This window comes from Ursus maritimus, unplaced genomic scaffold (assembly GCF_017311325.1).
Source record: "Ursus maritimus isolate PB19 unplaced genomic scaffold, ASM1731132v1 scaffold_2, whole genome shotgun sequence".
Classification (NCBI taxonomy): Eukaryota; Metazoa; Chordata; class Mammalia; order Carnivora; family Ursidae; genus Ursus; species Ursus maritimus.
The window spans coordinates 64,859,036-64,880,628 of record NW_024424452.1 but is presented as its reverse complement, the minus strand read 5'-3'; the positions used below and the strand labels follow the sequence as shown (position 1 = coordinate 64,880,628).

General features: G+C 47.0%; 1 protein-coding gene across 3 annotated transcripts in view; it reads left to right on the top strand.

The window, feature by feature from the left end:
* PLD5 (phospholipase D family member 5) overlaps nucleotides 1-21,593 on the top strand; it is a 421,522-nt gene that overhangs the window by 146,276 nt on the left and 253,653 nt on the right. For all 3 annotated transcript variants that reach the window (XM_040636060.1, XM_040636059.1, XM_040636061.1), the window contains exon 2: nucleotides 3,008-3,144. In XM_040636060.1, coding sequence (XP_040491994.1) covers nucleotides 3,008-3,144 — 137 coding nt within the window. The remainder of the gene's footprint in view (nucleotides 1-3,007; nucleotides 3,145-21,593) is intronic.

The window sequence follows — 21,593 nt, the reverse complement described above, 5'->3', positions numbered from 1 at the left end:
AGTCGGTTGAGCATCTGACTCTTGATTTCGGCTCGGGTCGTGGTCTCAGGGTCCTGGGATCGAGCCCTGTGTCGGGCTCCATGCTCAGTGCTGAGTCTGCTTGGGATGTTCTCTCCCCTCTCCTTTCTCCCCTCCCCAGGGGACTTAGTATGGGTGATAGTTTGGTACCTCGCAGTCTGGCCCCCGGACCACCAGCACAGCGCCCCCTAGCAGCTTGTTAGGAATGCACATTCTTGGCCCCACCCCAGACCAATTCAACCGTTCAACCAAAACCTTTGGAAATGGGGTCCCACAGTGTGTGTTTTCACAAGACCTCCGGGTGATTTCGATGCAGGCTGAAGTTTGAGGAATGCTGCTTTAGAGTTTTGAGGTCAGAGATGGCTAGAAGAACTTCTCAAAAATTTTATCCTAGACAATTTTCATCTCCCATTTCCCTTCTCTCTTTCACATGTCTTCCTCTCCTCTGCCTCCATCACTCTGCTTCTCTCTTATACATATACTTTTTGTTTTCTGTTTTCTTTTACTCTTTTTTTTTTTAAGAGAAGGAGAGAGAGAGAGGGCTGGGGGAGAGGCAGAGAGAGAGAGGAAGGAAATCTCAAGCAGACTTCAAGCCCGGTACAGAGCCCGACACGGGGCTCGATCTCATGACCCTGAGATCATGACCTGAGCTGAAATCAAGAGTCAGAGGCTTCACTGACTCAGCCACCCTGGCGTCCCTGTATATTTTTTATTTTTTCGTATCTTTACCTTGTTTCTCCAAAATATTGGAGGCCGCTGCCAGTGGTGCACATAGTCCAGCAGCAAGCACTCACTGGGTGCTCTCTGTTCAGATACTGGGCCACGGACTTTACCTAGAGTATCTCGTTTAACGCAGTCATGAGTCACAACTCTGTGAGGCAGTTGTTATTATTATTTCGTGGTCGTCCTCTCCATCTGACAAAGAATCTGAAGCTCACAGGCTACATAACTTGCCCAAGGGCGTAGAACCAGTAGGTGGAGGGATCCAAGCAATCTCGGTCCCAAGTCTGTGCCCTCAACCAGTTCGCCATGCTGCTTCTTAAAAATAAAATTAATGAGGAACTAGGGATGCGGGCACCTTGATGGCTCAGTCGGTGAAACGTCTGCCTTCAGCTCAGGTCATGATCCCAGGGTCCTGGGATCCAGTCCCGCATCAGGCTCCCCACTCAGCAGAGAGCCTGCTTCTCCTTCTCCTGCTCCCCCTGCTTGTGCTCTCTCTCAGTCTCTGTCAAATAAATAGATAAAATCTTTAAAAAAGAGAGAGAAACTAGGGATGAATGGAACATAGAGGGGCAGGATGAATGCACAGTTCTGTGGGGTTTGCTCTAGCTGGTAAATGCGGTGCGTGGACTTGCCTCCAGCTCAAGCACAGAGGGAACAATGAAGGAGAAGCCGTGAGATTCACCATCCCCAAAATACGGAAGCCAGCCGATTCTCAGGAAGGCCACCCCTGAGTCTCGAAAGCTTCAGTCACTCTCCATCCTCTGACGTGTGCCCTTGTGGTTTTCATTTCAGTCATTCACTTTGTCTGCGGTCAGTATTTCTTGGGCACCTTCTATCTGTTCGGCCCTGTGCTGGTGGCTTGGGATGGGAAGAATAAAATGTACCCGTGTCTTAAAGATCCCGGGGGCCTGGGGGCAAAGAACAATGGTCGTGTGCCGCATGGGCTTTCCCCCACTTCCTCCCTGGGTGGGGAGTAATAGAAGCCACGGTGACAGGCAGGAAGGGATTTGGAACCAGCTTTTCCTGGGAGGGGACGCCTGAGGGAAGTCAGAAGACAGAGCCTCTAGATGGAAACAGCCATCTGAGCTGGTAGGGCCTGGTCACACGGGCACCTTCGTTCCTTGACAACACCTGTCCCTAGAATCTGTAATCTGAGCCTGTCCCTGGACAAACTGGACCCGGAGCTTGGGGACGCTCCTTGGTTCTTTGGAGATCATGTGGCTCTGGGGATAAAGGACGGGGGGTGGTGGGAGAAGCAAAGCTAGCTGGTTTCGACAAATCTCTAATGTGTGTGTGTGTGTGTGTGTGTGTGTGTGTGTATGTATATGTATATACACATGACTTCCATTTCTACATGTGTGTGTATTCTCCTGTAAATAATCCCTAAAAGCTTCAGAAGCACTTTTAAAAATTAAAATTAAAAATCGTTCTTTCTCTTCTTTTCCCCATCTGGATTTATCTAATAAATACAATGCAGGCAAAATTATTTGTTCTGGGGGCCATGGCTGCTGCCCAGTGACCACGGCCCCATCTTCTGCCACCTGCGGCCATGAACCCCTGGGGACAAGGATGTCTCAAAATATAACACTTGACCCTAAAGATAAGGACAAAATTGGCTGGACCTTCAGCTTCTCTTTCTAAGTGAAAATCGTATCAAGAGTATGAATGTTGGTTATGACTGTGTTCAATGTTTTAAAATGAGCCATGTCAGTTATGTGACCCAAGATGCTGGCACCTGATAGATCTAATTTTTGATCAAAGTGGGGGACTCATCCTGACCTGCCAGGGGCATCTCTCCTGGAGCCATCGAAATAAAGGTCTCAGAGCAAGACAAGATGGGAGAAGCAAGAGGATACAGAGTTTGAGTGAGAGACTTTGCATAGAGTGGTGATAATAACAGGGGACAGAGAATAATTACTGAGCCACTCTTATTTTTAATGTGTACTTATGGACCTCGCACTGCTTGTTGTAGAAGGTTCTCTGGAAGATCTCCAGAGCTTCTGGACTGCTTTTAATGAGAAAGAGGGAGCGCGAACGCATTCAGAAGCCTCGATACGGCACTTGCATAATTTAGCAGGTTCTCACATACTTCGTGGGGGGTCAACGGCTGTGTTGAGAAAGGAGCACCAAGATTTCCCTCCGAGGGCAGCCCTACTGGCAGTGATGAAAGTAATTGTTTCCCAGACGGTTTTAAAAAGCTGTCCAATCCTGAGTTTCCGAAGCAAAAGCTGCATCTCACTTTTCTTTTCCTTCTTTTTCTTAACAGTCCCAGCAGAAGTGCATCGTGATATTTGCCCTGGTGTGCTGCTTTGCCATTCTCGTGGCCTTGATATTTTCTGCCGTGGACATCATGGGAGAGGACGAGGATGGACTTTCAGAAAAAAATTGTCAAAATAAATGTCGGTAAGAGGTAACAAACAAAACTTCTCTTTTAGGGGGCGGGCAGAAAAGCAAAGGCGCGAGACAGCGGAGAGAAAAATATCCTAAGGTCATGTGATCATGCCGTGTCCCCTTGAGTTGAGCTGAGGCATGACTCTTACTTTTTGCCCGAGGGAATACAAATGAGTAATGATTTCATCAGTGACGGTTCTTTACAATCTGGGCATATCCTGCAGGACAGAATGAAGTTTTGTACGGTTGGCATTTCTGGAGACCCCTCTCTGTCGATGAGGTTTTGGGTTCTTCCATGAGGATCCTGGCAAACACGAGTGCCCCAAATGGACAAAGGACACCGTGCCAGTTGTCACATCAAGTGGCAGTTCAGAAAGCGCACCTCTCAGGAAAAATGGCAGCTGAAGATCCAGGACGAAATAAATCAGCATGTCTGTAAGAAGACACGCAGCTTCTCCTCTAGCTCCATGTCCCGCGTGGTTTGTTATTAATCTAGAAATAGCTTACATTTTATCTACGTGTTATGTCTCGTCCGTTACCTTAAATAATGTTTCCTTGGGGATGTTATTCCTACCTGGCAGGGCCATCGGGGCATGGTTTTATCCCCATAAATCTCCTTATCCAACTCTTCCATGAGCTGCTTTTTTTTTTTTTTTTTTTAAGGTCATGGAGAGGGTGTAGGCAAGCACCACGGCAGGGGGCAGATAGAGAAGAAGCCCATTTTTATTACATGTTGCTGCAGAGCTGAAGTCAGGGTAATTCACCAGAGAGTTCTCACGAGTTAGAGCTTACAATGAATTTTAATTGTAGTTTTTCCCTGGGGCAAGCATTAGTCTAAGTGCCCCTCTTTTCCAGCTTAAGATCAACAAGCACTTGGTAACGTGTATGTGGGTTTTTATCTTGGAGACTTTGCCTTGAGGGTTGAATGTGTGGCATAAAAAATGTCTGGAAAAGACCACTGAAGTGTGTTTGTTTTCTAGCCCATGTTACGTTATAGTCTAGTTACCAGAGAACCGTATTAGACATGGAACGAAGGATACAAGAGAGGAATTAGCGTACATTCTAGATTTATTCTAAGATGTTGGAAAGGGGTTCTTACGTGTCTTTACTTCCCAGACTGAATTTGGGAGAACAATTGTGCTGGGATTTTCAGTAAAGCAACAGAACAATAGCAGCTGGTCACCGTCTCCCTCCTGAACACTCACTCCTGCACCAGTACTTTCTGGGAATCCAGTGACACGACAGGTAGAAACATCCGTGGACGGGGGGCCGGTGACTCCTCTTATTCTGTGGAGTGGCTCTGCCCCCTCTCACCTCTCTTGGTGACTAAGTCGGCTGAGTACTTGGAATGGCAAAGCCCGGCTGCCAAGAAGCAGCTTTATAAAGGTCACACTGTAGCAACTTCTGTAAGACCACGTTCGCAGGACCTTTTAACTCACATTAGCAGGTGTTTGTAGATTTCAACACCAATAAAAAAGAGGGAGCCTTAGAACTATTCTTTTCACTTGCAAGAAACTGTAATTTAGTCTGATTTTTACTTGAAGCTTACACAGCTGGAATCTGGGTCTGCTTATTTCTCTACCTCAAGCAATAATGAAATCCCAGCGACTCAACACTGCTTCTCCCTGGATCTGGAACATATTCTTCCAATTACCCACCACTCCCCGGCGGCCTGGCCCCTGGGGAGTTGGGGTCACGGCCTGGTCACTGGGATGCCCCTCCACGCAGCCATGTTTTCTAGAACCCGCAGCCCCTCCAGTCCCCCTCTCTTCTGCAGCCTCTTCCCCTGTGCCATGTGTGTGTCGTCTTGCATTCTCAGCCACGCAGTAGGCACTGCCTGTCCGTCTGCCAGCTCTAACTTCACCCCGAGAAGCCCCTGCTTTGTGTCCTCTCTCCAGCGCACAGGACCAAGGTGGGGTAATGGCCATTCTTTGTGCCGCGTCCAGCCCGTCTCCAGTCAGAGAGCCCGCTCCCCCACCATCTGCTCCTGATAGTTCTCATTTTAATTTGATGGAACTTTCTTGCATTGTCCACTCACACCATGTGATAGGCAACACCACCAGCTAATTCCAGAACCGTCTCCCATTCTCTTGTCCCTGGCTGACAGCCTCTGACCGTCAGTTCCGTCCCTTGCCGTCGTGTTTAGAAACTACAGTGTACTTCCCAACATGCCAGCCGACTCTTCTGACCGCCTCAAGTCAATACATTTAATGGCCGTTTCACTACTGCACTTCCAAGTAAGCCTAATGCAGTGAATGGCCATAGACTTTGAAATCAGAAAGATCTGGATTCAGGATGCTTGGGTGGCTCCATCGGTAAAGCAGCTGCCTTCGGCTCAGGTCATGATCTCAGGGTCCTCGGATCAAGCCCCGCATCGGGCTCCCTGCTCAGCTGGGTGTCTACTTATTCCTCTGCCCCTCCCACCCCCGCTCGTGCTCTCTCTCTGTATATAAATAAATAAAATCTTAAAAACAAAAAAAAAGAAAGAAAGATCTGAATTCAGGTCTGCATTATACTACTTACTGACTGTAAATTTGGACAGGATATTCATTTCATTATTTCATCCGATGCCTCTTTACAGAGCACGGAAGCACAGAAGAACCAGCCACAGCACAGTGAATAATGAGACAGTTGAGGCAACGGCGTACCGTGGTCAGGAGCACAGGGACAATGGCAGAGAGGACTTGGGGCGCACGGCCTGGCACGGGAAAAGGAGGGACCCCGGCCTTGGCCTCCACTCCCCCCTGAGGGGTTATAAAGGCTATGTTAATTTTGTTTCTCTTGAAAGCAGTAGATTAAAAGAAATCTGTCTCACGGGGCTTTGTTGGTAAATTGCGCAGCCCATAAGAACGCTGCGGGAACTCACAACAGGGAACAGGTAAATAGGAAACCTCTCCCCGTCCCTTCCAGAGCGTCAGAAATGCCCTTCTCGCTGCACAACCAACTTCCGTTCCTCCCGCGTCCTCACTTGTCCCGAATCTGCTTTCTCCTGACTGTGCTCTTTGGTTCTGGGGGAGGAAACGAAGACAACCGCAGAGCAGAGAGTGTCCAGGGCTGGCTCTGGCAAAGCAGGCAGCCTCCACCATTTTTTGGCAGAGACTCGGGTATAGGACCCGGAGAGCTTCTAGTGGAAAAGGGGGAGGCCTTCAGGTGAGTCCTGTGGGGGGTTGTTGGCAGGGGAAGCTGGAGGCTGGGCAGCTTCTGGAATCGAGGCGTCCTCTGTCCTCGGTTGAGGGGCGCATGTTTGGCTTTCTCTGCTTGGTCCCGAGCTGGAAGTGGGAACAAAAATTAAGGAAGCGGGTAGTTCTTAATCGAGGGCTGTGGCCATTGGGGGCATGAGGTTACAGGGTTGCAGACGTGATTGTTTGGCATCTTGGATGTTACTGGAAATAGCCTGCCTTCCTGCAGGCTGGCTCTTTTAGGCGGGAGGTTGGTGTCTTGGTCAGGCAGCCGCAGCTGTGAGACAGACTCTAATTTCTATAGACAGTCTGGCCATTGTCCATTTGCATATCTAATCTCCCAGTTTCCTCAACCTCTTCTCTAGCAGCCCCTTCGGTTTTTGTTTCCTTCTTCTCCGTCTACTAGACCATTGCCAGTGTGTCCGTGATGCTTGCTGCAGGATCCTAAAATCTTCACTGGTCTCCTTGGATCTCTTGCCTCAACCACACTGCTGGTTCTAAGGCTGGCTGACTCCTGGGTCCTCCCATCCTTGTCCCCAGGGTGGCCTCCGCCGTGGCCCCAGTCCCAGAACAACCTGCAACAGGAGAGGGAGTTGTACTGCGCTTTAGTCCTGGGTCCTCCCAGGCATCCCCCGGGGTGCCCTTGGTAGAGAGGAGGGGCGATGTGGAGATGGTCCCCCTGAGTACGCTGGCACTGATGCAGGCAGGGGGTGGGGGGCAGGTGGGGAGAAGGTGACGCTGCCTCCTGCAGAAGCTTCCAGCAACATGCCAGTCTCAACTTAGCCCCTCTGCACAAAAGCCCACCTCTTCCTCTCCAGACCTCCTCCTCACCCTGGCACTGGGCTCCCCAGACCCTAGCCCAGGGCAGCGCTAACAGGATTACATGATGCTTGCCTTCCAAGTACCACTTATTTCCCCGGGAAGAGTTTCCTCTTTACGCTTTTCTCCTTCGGGCGTCGTCACCGTTCAGAGCGCAGCCTGCCCCTGCAGCCTTGCTGAGATCTTGCTGCTTCGTAGTTAGTCTCCCTCTGTGTGTGCAGCTCTCCTCCTTCCTGAAATTTGGATGAGTGCACGACACTCTAGTCTGACCGTACCTTCCCTTCTCGCTGTTTTGACAACCACTCGCCGAGATCTCCTCCGGGGCAGCCTTTCCTAAATCCAGCGGCCCCCTTGAGCAATGCGGGTTTGAACTGTGTGGGTCCACTAAGAATGCAGATTTTTTTCGATAAAAACGTACACTCCTGTAAATGCATTTTCTCCTCCTGATGATTTTCTTCATAACATTTTCTTTTCTCCGGCTTCCTTTATTGTAAGGATACAGTAAATATCACACGGAACATACAAGATACGTGTTCCTCGACTGTTGACGTCATCGGTAAGGCTTCTGCCCAACAGCAGGCTGGGAGTGGTTTAGTATTCCGGGGTGGGGGTCAAAAGTGACAGGCGGAATTTTGACTGCGTAGAGGGTTCGGTGCTTCTAACCCCCACGTTGTTCAAGGGTCACGTGTGCATTGCTTTAATTCGTCTTAACTCCACTAACTAGCCGAGATACCTTTCTGTCCTCTGACAGATTACTACTGGGAATCATATTGCCCACTCAGTGTTTCCCGAACTTCTGTGTCTTTCTGAAAAAAAATGTATCTCCCTATGAAAATATCCTATTTATATTTTTTCTGACGTTGCGTTTTATTTTCTCCTTTCTGTTATTTGCTGCTAAAATACTGTACGAATGGTAGGGTAGGGATGCTCTCAATTGTCATAATTTTCCACGCGAGTCTATGAATTAACTACTGCTCTTACCTTCCCAAGTGCCTTTTAACTGACCTTATTATGCCAGGAGACCAGATCTTTGACCTCAGTAAACGACTCTGACCTATTTCTTTGCCTCTTTGTACCGAATTTCAGGGTAGTTTCCATCATTTCCACATGGGTTTAATTTGCTGACTCAGTCTCTATAAATATCAACCTCCGTGTCACTTGACTTACTGAAGGGGGTGAAGGGCAAATTTTCTAGTTTCGGCTAGAAAACCGCGTCTCGGTGAGCTCGGGGGATCGTTGCATAGTCAAGAATGGCCTCACCTGCCAGTGGAGATCGCATCCATCCTGTGGCTTGGTGCCTTCAATGATCATTTTACGCTCTTCTTGCAAGAGGTAAGGGCCCTGTGTGGTTTCCCACACATCCCATCCCCAGGGCCTAGTTGGGACACTGGAACTTATGCCCAGGTGCCGTTCACTTGTGGAACACCTGCTCACGTGTGCACTGGCTGCCCTTTCCGGTAAGAGGAGAGGCCTCCATATTTTGTACTGTGTATCTCTCTCACCTCTCGTCCGTCATTGCAGGTCGTTACTTCCCCATTTAGCAGAGCACCGTTACACGTTTACTGGAAGAGGGCTTCTTTCTATCACACCTCTCTGATAAATGCACATAGAACCAGTCCTCTCCCTGCGCCTCCTGCACCTCAGGCCCAATGGCTATAAACAATATGGCAGCTGATTTCTGCAAATTATCATAAACAAGCTACAGAAACATAAAATTGGGCTGGGTCAGCATCATCTTCTCATCATGTCGATGGACACTTGCCACCAGTTCTTTAGCAGTGTTAAGACCTCCGTGGCTCCTGGACCTCCTCACTCTTGCCCCTCATCTTCCCAAATCAGCCCCATGTCTGTGCAGCTCCTGTCCTGGTTGGGCTTTCTCTTGCCCGCAGATCTGCAAATCCATTTTAGCTTATTATGCCTGCTTGGCTTGAAGCTTGAGGGACTAGACCAACAAAGTCCACATACACGATTCCCACTGTTCCTGACCCCAGGGATTTTCTTTCATTCTAAAATAGATGGACTTGAGTCTAGAATGGGACCCACGACATATTCGAGCCTGGGTAACCACTGTATAAATTCCCATAGTGGGTTCACCAATGAAGAGTAGCCTAGACCACCACAGAAGTATAGCAAAAGCCAGACTCCCTACACACACTTCCCAGCGCTTTCTAATTTTTCCATTTCTCTATTAAAAAACTAACTTCTGTCCTGGGTGGCTCAGGTGTTAAGTGTCCAACTCTTGATTTCAGCACAGGTCATGACCTCAGGGTCGTGAGATCAAGCCCTGCATCGGGCTCCACACGGAGCCTGCTTGGGATTCTCTCTCTCCCTCTCCCTCTGCCCCTCCCCTGCTCATGCTCACTCTTTCTCTCCCTCTCAAAAAAAAAAAAAAAGACTTCCCTATATTTTTCATATAGTTTGGTTTATGAATTTCTTCTGCTTAATCCATTATTTTCTTATTTAAAATAATAAACAATATCTGGGGCATCTGGGTGGCTTAGTTGGTTAAACGACTGCTTTTGGCTCAGGTCTTAGCCCAGGGTCCTGGGATTGAGTCCTGAGTTGGGCTCCTTGCTCAGCGGGGAGCCTGCTTCTCCTTCTACTGCTGCTCCCCCTGCTTGCACATACACTCTCTCTCTCTGACAAATAAATACATAAAGAAAATCTTAAAAAAAATAAACAACATCTATAGACATATCTATAGTAATAACCCAGTTGCAGCTCCAGTGTAGGGCATCCATAATTTAGTCCATCAATATATAACATTTCTAGAAAACAGCACTGAGAGGCCTCTGTGCATTGACAATCACCTCCTAGTGTTTTGTCCTTTCTTTTTGGGTATCATGACCTTAAAGCTATCTTCACAGACTCAACTTGCTCCAATGGACTTTAATCATTGCTTTCCCTTTTCATGCCCAAATTGTCACTACTTGGCGAGTGGGAGCTGTCTTTTGTATTTTTTGACACTATTCCAGATATCTCTGAGAGCAGCCTTGCTTTCTAGCAACAAGAAGCTGTTCTGGCCCTGTTTTTGAATTTTCTTGCTCTGGGACATGGTGCTATCTACTCTTCAGTGAGCTCTTGTTCCTTTTCACGAAGAATCCATTAAAAACCAGAATCTAAGTTCTAGGGTGTCAGTAGATTTTCCCACAGGGGTGTCAGTGGTCGATAAGATGACACTAAGTTACCTTCATGACTGAGCAATGTCCCTCCTTCTTTTCCTCCCTTTGATATTATAGACACGAGAACATGGACCGTGGGGCCAAATTACCTGGGTTCAAGTCTGGCTGTACCACTTAGGAGATTTGCAATCTTGAGCAAGTTTATGATTTTACTGTACCACTTTTTATTTGTCTGTACAATAAAGACAAGTCTTACTTGAAAGGCTTCTGGAAGGACTAAACATGTTAATGCAAATGCCTTTCATATGATGGCATCTGTCATACAATAAACACTCCGTAAATGTGGGCTGTTATTCTTTTTATGAAGGGGCATGAGTTCATGCAGGTGTTTATAGCCCCTTTGAAGTTTCCTCGTACTTTGCTGCACGTAAGGAAGACCTTATCCATTTTCCATTCTTTTCTTAAACTGCAAGTTTTCCCCTTTATGTACATTAACTTTGATCTGTTGTGCCTGAAGTTGACAAACCCAACCATGCTTTTAAATTAGAGTGTTGCTTCCAAGTGTAGAGGGGTCCATTGGTTTTGACTTAAGTGTTTGAGCACTTTTCTGACTGTCTAAAGAGGGAGAGAAACTTTAATCTACACCTGCACCTGAAGGGAACGCTAAAGAATTGAGACACCTAGAGCACTTGGTCCTACAGATAAATTTCCAATGTACCCACCCAGCAAAGATGTAGAAAGGTAGAAGAAACTGGCAGAAACTGGCTCTAAAGCTTTGTTTGACATCTTTCCCCAGTTTGCCCGTATGAACACAAAACGAATCCAGTTCCTTTATGATTTTCTTGATGTGTTCTTCCTTTTATAGCGCCAGTATCAATTTCTTACGGAGTCTTTTTTTTAAAGATTTATTTACTTAGAGAGAAAGAGACAGAGTGCACACAAGTGGGGGGAGGGGCAGAGGGAGAGGGAGTGTCCCCAAGCAGACTCCCTGCTGAGGGGGAGCCCGATGTGGGGCTTGATGTCACGACCCTGAGATCATGACCTGAACCAAAGTCAAGAGTCAGAGGCTCAACGGACCGAGCCACCCAGTGCCCCTTTCTTAGCGAATCTTGCAGGATCTGAAGAAAGAGAGGAGATGGCACTCTGTGTAGCCCGCTCTGTTAGAAGTGAACACGTCCCCCATTTCTGGTTAGCTCCATCTTGCGTGCTTCCAGTCCTGCACTCCTCTCTCTTTCCTGCAGCCCTGGCCTCCTTCTCCCAGGTCGCCGATCTGAGGTTATTGCACTGGGAAGACGGCGTCCACCTGGTGGAACTCCTTCAGCTCTCCTTCCAGCTCAGACTCTGAGGGTCTTCACTCACCCTTCCTGCCTCCCACTCTTCCTCAGGAACGGGTTCTCTTGTCCTCTCCAGACAGACTTCTCTGTCTACGCATGTAGTCCCGTGGAAATAAGTGAAGACCAATGAGAAAAGCAAAGGGCGTTTGCTCGCAGTTTGCCGCTAACAAGCGTGTCAGCCACGGTCGCCTGCAGTCGGAGACTCAGAGTCAGGCAGCGGAGTGGGGGAGCATTGTAGTGGGGTGGGGAAGACTTCAGGTGTTCCCTGAAGCGGAGGGGGAAGGGGAAGTGGAGGGGAGCTAACTCAAAGCCGGGCAGCCTCTGTGATTGGGGGTGGGGGAGCATGCTTGGCTCTTCTTGGTTGGTCCTAAGTTAGAGGCAAGAAATTAGGAAAACTGTCCCATTATTAATCAAGTCCTGGCCATCTTGGTTCTCGAAGTTAGTGTTTGGTGGCCTGCACTGTTACTGGAGATAGTGGCCTGCCTTTCTGCAGGTCTGACTTACAGCGGGCTGGCTTCCCTGGCTGCTTGCTGTCGGTGAGAGGTTGGCGCAGGTGGTGAGGCAGAGTCCGAGTTTCTAGATATATGGTCTGGCCTTTGCCCATTTGTATATTCGGTCTCTCGTACCCTTTGCACTGCCCCTTTCCACAGCCAGGCAGCATCTAATACGGGTTATTCACATCTTTCTGTTCTCCCACTCTCCACTCTGGCAATTTCTAACCCATTCCTATGATTTCACCACCACCTCTTGTCAAGGGATGCCCAAATCCCTAGCTGGGGGCCAAGGTTTCTTCGTTTTATCATCTTTTCTCTTTGCGTATCCACTGGCCCAGCTCTTTCTACCAATACAGTGTTAGTGTAGAGCGCCCGGAACCCGCCTGGTCTTGGTTAGACGCTCATTACATGTTGCTTTCTCTCTGTGTTGAGCCTCTACTCTTCATACCAGGGCATCCACATTTTCCAGGCACCTGGGCAGAAGTACCCCCTCCCCCCCCCGCTTTGATTTCTCACTCCTTTCGCCCACTTCCCAAAACTAGGAGACCGTTTCATTTCTGTAATGGCAGCTTGGGCCTTCTATTGGTGTTACCAGCACTTCTATTTCCAGTGTCTCCTCCACGAGATCAAAACCCCCTGAGAACCAGGGACCCCATCTTTTTTCTCTTTTGCATCTTAGTGGCTCACACATCAAGTCTGAGCAGGTATTCTCTTTTAACGGACTATGATTTCCATGTAAACACAAGTAGAAAATACAGAAGTAATACTGTTCATGGAGGTAGTATGTATTATCTAGATTGATTTATTATCCCTCCAGGGTGGAATTCACCTGGGGAAATAACTAAGGATTATGAAAGGAGAGATGGAAGTTTATACATTACACACCTAAAGACCATCACATGGAAATGAGTTAGAAGAAACCCAGAGAACAGTTAAAATAAATAGAATAATCTAATACATAATTTTTTCCAACTAGCATTGAATAAACAACTTTTAATAATAATTGGCAATGGAAGATAAATGCTTATGAATGAAGGAAAATAGAAGTCCTCAGACTTTTAAATATAGATTTTTGTTCTTCTGAACTCTACTCTTAAATGAAATAGCACATAGTAACATCTAATTTCACCACTGAGTCAAATAAAAATGCAGATTTCCTGAATCAGAGAGATCTGATAGCCCAATACCCTGAAAGTGCTATTTATATGCCCATACCTAAAAATCTCAAAGATTGTTTTTAAAAGAATCTTTTATCTTTAGCATCTAATGTTTAAAGGAAGANNACTTGAAAGAGTGTGATACTTGCTGATGGTCTGTAATTACCACTTGGGGAAGAAGCCAAGGCTAATTATTTCAACGTTTTAATTATAATGAAGCTTAATATATGATTAATGATGTTGACATTTCCTGTTGCCAGGTTTGTTCTCCAAGAAGATTATTTGAATGTAGTATATATTTTTCAAAAAGTTCACTGAACCCTTGTAGGCACAGCCATATTTGATAATCATGAAGAGCGTTGGGGACAGAAAACACAGCTGTCTTTCCCACAGGTAGCCGTGGATAGCCCAACCCTTACCTGAGGCGAGAGAAACATTGACCGAGGGAGTGGGGAGAAAAAGAAAAAGAAAACCTAAGTACAGAAGCTCGGTGGATATCCATGTATTTTGCTTACAGATGTATAACTGAAGAAACTTGGAATCTGAACTTTCAGTTAGAGAAATTGCCAGAAACATCTATTCAAGAATTCACTGGAACTCAGCTTCCAACGTCGTACAACTTTTGATATGTAGGACACCTTGCAGATTGGGAATGCAGCATTTAGGAACGGGGTCATGTTTCAGAGGAAAAACCTAGAAGGGTGGGTCTGAAAGACTTGGCTGCAAGCCATGTAAGGTTGTGCAGTGGAATTTTGAGTCCGAAGCTGGTTTTCAGATTTGCCACGCTCGATGTGGCAAGTGCCTGGAGCACTGAACTTAGGCTCCCAGGACTGGGGCCGCCCCTTTCCTGCCCCTTCCGCAGAGCTAGTCACCTCAGTGAAGCCCCAGTATCTCATTTTAAAACTGACCGCTCTCCTTCCGTGCTGTCGTGAAGTAAGTCGGTGCCTGCGTGCAGGATGGCAAAGTGCCTTACAAGTAAGCTGTCCTATCATCCACTTGTTTTCTGAGTCACACTCACAGAGACAGAGAGCCTCCTGGGCCAGAAATGTCATATATATATATATATGTATGTATATACACACACACACACACATACCACAGCCTTGTGAGTTTTTGCTTTTACTAAACTGGAAATCGTAGTTTGTTGAAGCCCTCAAGCCGCGGGGAGGATTTGGAGCCCCGGCCCTCGCCAGGCAGTGGAGGTCGAGGTGCAGTGTCTGCGTGACACCCGTGCACACACTTTGGCCTTGGCGTCCAGGACACCTGGCTGGGCGTCTCAGCTCGGCCACCGCTGGGCCAGCTCGGTCGCTTCACCTTGGCCTGCTCCACCTGTAAAATGTTGCTGGCGAAAATAGCACACACTCCAGTTTTACACAAAATCTGTGAATTAAAATGTGTACCTGTTTGGCCAATAGGGAGAGACCTCCAGGGGTTGGAGATCTTGTCCCTTAAGTTTCGTCGGCAAAGCTCATCGACTTCAGTTTCCCTCAGTCCATGTTGTTTTATGGCACCCGTATTTCCAAGTTATTCCGTTAGATCCTTGCCTCTTTAAACAACCGTGTATGCAGTTGAAAAACCGATATATATACAGACGAGAAAAAATAAACATGCAGAGTCTTCCAGTGAAATAATCTCCTTGCAGACCCCGGGTCTCCTTGCCCAAAGACAAACACAGCTAACGCATTTTTGCATATCCTTCCAGAAATATGATCTTATGTATGCAAGTGTGTACATGTGTATGAATGGGTAAATATATGTGTAAGTAATGTGTATGACTATGTATCGGTCCCCCTTTTTCTAACAGATGGCAGCATGTAGACATGGTTTTGCATCTCAAACAACTTTCTTTCTGGACATCTTTCCCTGCTCAAATGTGCAGATCTGGGGCGCCTGGCTGGCTCAGTCAGGAGCGTGTGGGGCTCTTGATCGTGGGTTGGGAATTCAAGCCCCATGTCGGGTGTAGAATTTACTGAAATAAATAAATGTAAAGAGAAAGTGGGTGGGTCGATGGCTGCATAACACTCATCGAATAAATGTCATATAATTTGCCAGTCCTGTATTGATTGGAAGGACATTTGTGGTCTTTGGGGGTTTTGTTGTTTTTGGAACAGACTACGCCACAGTGAACACCCTAACGTGTATACATCCAGGCATACGTAGGCAAAGACTCGCAGTTCCTAGAAATGGAACTGCTAGGTCAAAGGGTGAATGCATTTTAAATTCAGATAAATGGTACAAATTATATTCCAGGGGGTCAGTATCAGTAAGATGTAATACTGCTTGTTTTCCTCAATACGTGAAGAATACAATACTACCTGATTGTAGATTAGCAAGTCCTTCATCTTTGCCAGTTTGATAAAGGCCAAAAGTGGTATTTTATTTCATTTTATTTTTTTTTAAGAAAATCATGAGTAAGGTTGAAAATCTTTGGCCGTGTTTATGAACCATATCTACTTCTTCATCTATGACTTGGCTGTTCATGTCCTTTGTACACCAGAGTAGGAAAAGTATGTCTTGATAGAGGAGTCAGTAAAACATAGCAAAATATCTGAGACCAGCACAATACTCGTCATAGTAAGGGTAATAGTAACACGACAAATGACATCACACAGAGCAAGTCTGTTTTCTCAGAGAGGTATGATGAGATTTTTGAGCCTTTCTTTTCTATCGATTTAGAAATATCAGGTTGTAGGGGATAATCACAGGTAATTGTTAATGTGTTTTACGGAACGCTGAAGATGGATCATTTGTGCGTCTAGAAGATGAACTTCCACTGTGATCTTTTTGCCTCAGTAACTGTGACATTTCCTACACGAGATGAGCCTAGCTTGTCCCATATTATAAATGAGGTACTTTATTCTGAGTACGCTTAGAAATATTGCAGGCTGGGATATTTTGTAATCTAGCTTTTATGCAAATGCTTCCTTTTTTTAAAAAAAGATTTTTATTTATTTATGTATTTATTTGAGAGAGAGAGAGGGAGCGCTCAAGTGGGGTGGGGGAGCAGAGGGAGAGAGGCAAGCAGACTCAGGGCTCGATCCCAGGACCCTGAGATCACACCCTAAGCTGAAATCGAGAGTCTGACACTTAACCAACTGAGCCACCCCGGTGCCCCGCAAGTGCTTTCTTGACTTTAGCATTCTGTTCTCAGTGATGCTATTTACCGGTGGGCGGTGGGCAGACTTCATTTTCATCTGATCATCACATACCCTGGTAGACAGTCTTCTCGCCTCCCGCGTCCAGAGCTGGGCTTCAGGCGGTGGTGGGCTGGGACCTGTCCCAGGTGACCACTGTTTAGATATGATGTGGCCTTATTGTGGCAACTGTCTCTTCTTGTGTGCCTGTGATATGCCAGCCACTCTGAAGGTTGCCTAATGTTATCTCGCTGATTCTTACAACAAGGTAGATAGTATTGTCCTTATTTTACAGATGAAATGATAGGTTTGGGTTATGAAATAACCTACCCACATAGTAAGAGTCACTCCGAGTTCAAATTCAGAGCTGTGTGACTCTTCCCTTATCTGATGCTCCGAGGGCCACGCCAGGGCTGCTGCGGTGAGCGCTGCCCACCAGCATGGGGGAGCAGAGCTGTGACGTCAGTGTGCGTTGTCCGTCAGCACGCGCCTCCGCGGTAAGGCCACGCGCGTCGCCCACTGAGTTTCTGCAGCCCACCCCCGCGCTCAGCCTCTGCGGCCATTCTTGGCCCTTGTTTGTGCCCAGTAGCTTGAGTACCTCCCATCACAAGACTCAGCTGCTGATGCAAAGTCCCTTCACTTCCGGCACCTGCTGGGATGAGGTGGCAAAGGTCAGGCTCAGGTTCCAGTAGACTAAGTACCCTGTGCCCCAGAAAGGAGCCCCAGGAATGGGTGGGTTCTGAGTCGTTGCACCCCTCACAAAGCTTGCCTGCTTGAAGCTGCGTCCCCATGCACAGCTCCAGGCTTCTTTTGGGACCTCCCCCCTTGCCAGACCCTGGTCCACTCCTGTCCTCTTGCTCCCAGAGACCCTGGTTCTGAGGCCTCAGCACAGTTCCCCGGGACCCACCACAGACATCCCACAGAGAAGCGGCACTTTTCAGGGAACACACCGCTGTCGAAACTTCCCCACTGATACCATTCCTCAAAAAAAAAAAAAAAAAAACCTCTTTCTGAGTTCTGCAAGGCTTTAAGATATAAACCCTTGCACTGTATTTTTTAGCCCAAAATTTATCTGAAGGCTTGGGTCAGGAGATTGGTATTTTTGTACGACATAGAGACTGGCTGGCTTTGAACCGGAGGGAGTTGTTCTCTTTCATTCTGCACAAAGTTATGATGCTCGCGAGCCTCAGGTCCCCTGCCTGCCGTGTCTGGACATCCTGTCCCTTCCCAATTTCTGTCCTGTGTTGTGGTCAGTCCAGAGGTCTTCCTGGGCCCTAAAAGCCCCACGCCATCCCAGGCCTGGGCCCGCCTGCCCGTCGCTTCCTCTCCTGGGCACAGCCTGCCTTCTGTCTCTTCCTCTCGGGTCTCCTTGAGGCCACCCTGCCTGAAGGAGGTTTTCCCTGGCTGCCCAGGTCCCTGTGAGTCACCGTCCCCCTGCTGCTGCAGCACCAGAGCTGACCGCCCTGAGCACACTTGTTATCCACTGGTGAGCGGCAAGTATCCCTTTCCCACTCATCTAACCAGTCTTCACAAAATTAGCATCTTGAAGTCACTGAAAGTTCCCCCTAGAGAAGTGAACTGTGAGCACTTCTAAGTCTAACTCAGTCCATAGTGTTGAGTGGAGCTACTTTTTGTAAAGGCTTTTGTGAGTTTAGTTGTCTTTCCTTTTGTGTTTAAAGAAAAAAGAGGGGGGGGGTTGGGAGCCACAGCTAAGAGGGAGACTCCCCTCCCCCCTCGTTTGAACCCTGGGCGTTCTAGAGTCTGGAAGGATTACACTAGATGCCATGTATTGAGTTTGGACTCTGGTTCAAGACAGAGAATTAAGGCACTGTCAACTCGGTGTAAATCAGTCTAGCTTGGAGTTACGACAGTAGGGTTGATAATGTTGCTCCGCGTCTGTTGTGTCGGTTCTCAGGTTCAGGCATTAATAATTACAGTCTTAGAGATCTCGGTTTTTATTCCACCTTGGAGGTAAGGGGATATTAAAAGGGCCCCTTTCCAGAGTCCTGCTATTCTGGCAGTCCTATGACAGTTGAGTTAGGATAACACATCTCAAGTGTGTGCTTTATTATTTGTTCTGATTAAACTTTTGGTCCCTATTACCAATTTGGTAAAGAAGGGAGTGGTGACATTTGTCTTTTGTGTACGTTATCACTGAATTTTCATTCCACATTTAGTGGCAAGGATGTCGTGGTGTGTCCATTTGGCTAGGCTGGTAATGCAAACATTGGAGACCCACGCCTTAAACGCTACACATTTATGTGTCTTCTCTTCTAGACTGTAAGCTGGTTGAGATGGGGAGCTGTGATGAATGCTCACAGGTCTGGCGGGGGGCACAGTGCCCGTGCGTGTCAGATGCCCAAGGGCAGATGATGGAGGGGGTGAGGAAATGCAGTGAGGAGCTAGAATTATCTGGCCCAATGCCTCCGACATAGGGTATTCAAACAAGTGTTAACTCCTGGGAAGGTAGAGAAATGGAAGGAAAAGAAGAAAAAAACAATGTTATGGGATAGCAAAAGAAGAGCTAGACCAGGGAAAGAAAAGCTTTTAGTCTCCACTGAATTTTCTGAGTAAACTTGGGAAAGCCACTCAATTCTTCTGGGTTTCTATTTTCCCATCTCTAAAATCGGGAGATCATCTAACACGACCTTCAAAATACTTGGTTCTGTGTGGCTGGAGGACAGAGTGCTAGAGGGAGAGGCCAGGGCTGACTACCAAGGCTGTGACCCTGCATGAAGGTCAGACGCACCCCACACAGGAACTGGGACTTCATCGTGAAACTGACAGGATGCTATTTGCATATCGTGGAAAAATAATAGTATGTGTGATGAGCTAACCAGGTTTCTCTCAAAGCATCATCCCAGGTGCCTGTTATAGAATCCCCTGGGTGCTTGTTAAAATGTGCATTCCTGGGTTTGAATCTAATTCTAAACAATGACAATTTCTGTAGGTTTGCCTTAGGAACTTGCATTAAAAAACAAAACAAAACAAAAAACATCCTCTTAAAATTTAAGCAGCTGAAAGTCTGGGAAGTACGGATGCGTGCCGTGGGGGGCAGCGCATTGGGAGTGCGTGGCAGGGAACTCAGAAGAGCCTGGGTTTGGGGTCAGATGAACCTTGAATCTCAGCTCTGTCACTTAGGAGCTGACTCCTCTTAGCCAAGTTACTTAGCATCTCTGAGGCCGAGGTTTTTCCTTCTATAAATGGCCTTAAAAGTGGCACCTGCCTCACGGTGCCTGGGTGACTCAGTCTGCCTTCCGCTCGGGGGGTCATGATCCCCGAATCCTGGGATCCAGCCCCATATCGGGCCCCCTGCTCGGTGGGGAGCCTGCTTCTCCCTCTCCCTCTGCCCCTCCCCCTGCTTGTGCTCTCTTTTGCGTGCTTTCTGTCTCTCTCAAATGACTAAAATCTTAAAAAAAAAAAAGAAGTGGTACCTACCTCATTGGGTCTCAGTCAGGGTTAGTTGAGACAGCATATGTCAAGCACCTAAGGCGTTTGGAGGCATACAGAAATCACCCAGAGAAGTTACTCAGACTCTGCTCCCCAAGATTCTGGCATGGGCTTCAAAGGATTCAAGAAACTCCCCACGGGCTTTTGGTGAGGGACCAGTAAGAATCACACAGAATACGTTAGGTCCCCTTCCTCTAAGGTCGTTCCAGTGAAGGTATAAAACATGGGGATAAACTTCAGAGATTTTTAGAACACAGACTATCTAGGACCTGAAAGAATTTTCTAGATGTTCTTAAGTTTGTCATTTGGACGGCTTGTATGGCCAGACACAGCAGGTGAACGCAGCTCTGTTTTGAACATGGTGGAATCCGTGGTCATCTAAGTGGAGAAGTCCAGAAGCTGGTGCTCACCCGCGGACAGCGGCCTCAGGAAAAAGTCCGGGGTGGTAGTAAAAAGGAGGGGGTCAGTAGTGGCTGAAAGGGGCATGATCCCCCTGGGACAGGGTGGAAGATAAAAAGATAAAAAAAGAGGCTTTATGACTCACCCCTGTGTCAACACCAAGTTTTAAAGGTTTTCAGAAAACAAATTCAAGTGAACAGAATTGGAAAGATGAGAGCAGGAAGAGAAACGGGAGAGGGTTTACTTTGAGAAGCGCATGAAAGAAAGACAGTCAAACGCCAGAGAGAAATCTAGTAAGATGGGAAGTTTGTGTAAAGCAGGACTCCCAGCTTACCAGCGGTGGGCGCTCAGGGCCCGGTTGTCGGTCGCCTGGTGGGTGCTGGGTAGAAACATTCACGTCTTTGGCTTTCTACTCGCACCTCAAGTACCCCTTGAAGTCTCAGAGGCAGAAACTGGTTTCTTACTGCTCCTCGACTGGGAAGCGTACCTCCAACATGTCTTCTTCTGGAGAATTATTTCACACGAAGCGTTGGTGTTGGTTATCCAGAGAAGTTTGTGTCCTCTGGAGAGCAAAATGGTAGTTTTTCGTGCAAAGCAACACACGCTCCCAGTGGTTTCCTCTTGAGTTAGCTATTAATGATTCCATCTTTATTCCTTTATGGAGATTTTCGTATGGGGGAAGGCATTCTTCAGAGCTTGGAGTAAGAGCATTTTGGGATGGAGGAAAGTCAACATCCCAAGTGCCGTGACCCGCACGTAGCAGCCGATGACAGTTACACTGCGCACGAAACTCATCGCTTTGTACTTTTAAGGATGATGGTCCTTCTGCCTCCTATTAAATTTGAAATGTGTAGCTTTGATGATAACATTTTCAAAGAATCAGCGTATTTGAAATTTCCTGTCTTGGATTTTATTATTTTGAGTTAACTCCGTTAAAAACGAACAAACACGAGGAGATTGTTGGAACACTTGTCGTTCCAGTGCCAACACAAGGAATCGCAGCTCCTTCTATTTCAAGTGTGAAACAAGAGATACTAAAGAAATCTAATTTATACTGTTACAAGATAATTCGATTCACTCACCCCCAAATTACTTATTAACCAAATGAGCTATGGGCAGTCATACTTTTTAAAAACTTACATAAAAGATGGAAAGAGATATCTGATAACCAAAAGAAAACATAAGCAAATGTTAATTTTTTTTTTAAATCATGCAACATTTCAAGCACGGGATGGGCAGTACTTTTTATTTGTTTTTTTTTTACCAAGCTGGAAGATGAGGTGAGGAAGACCCACCATGCAATTAATGTCAGTGTATGTCAGGAACTTTAAAGCAGTATCTTTCTTGCTTTGATTAGGCTAAGTCGTGTAACT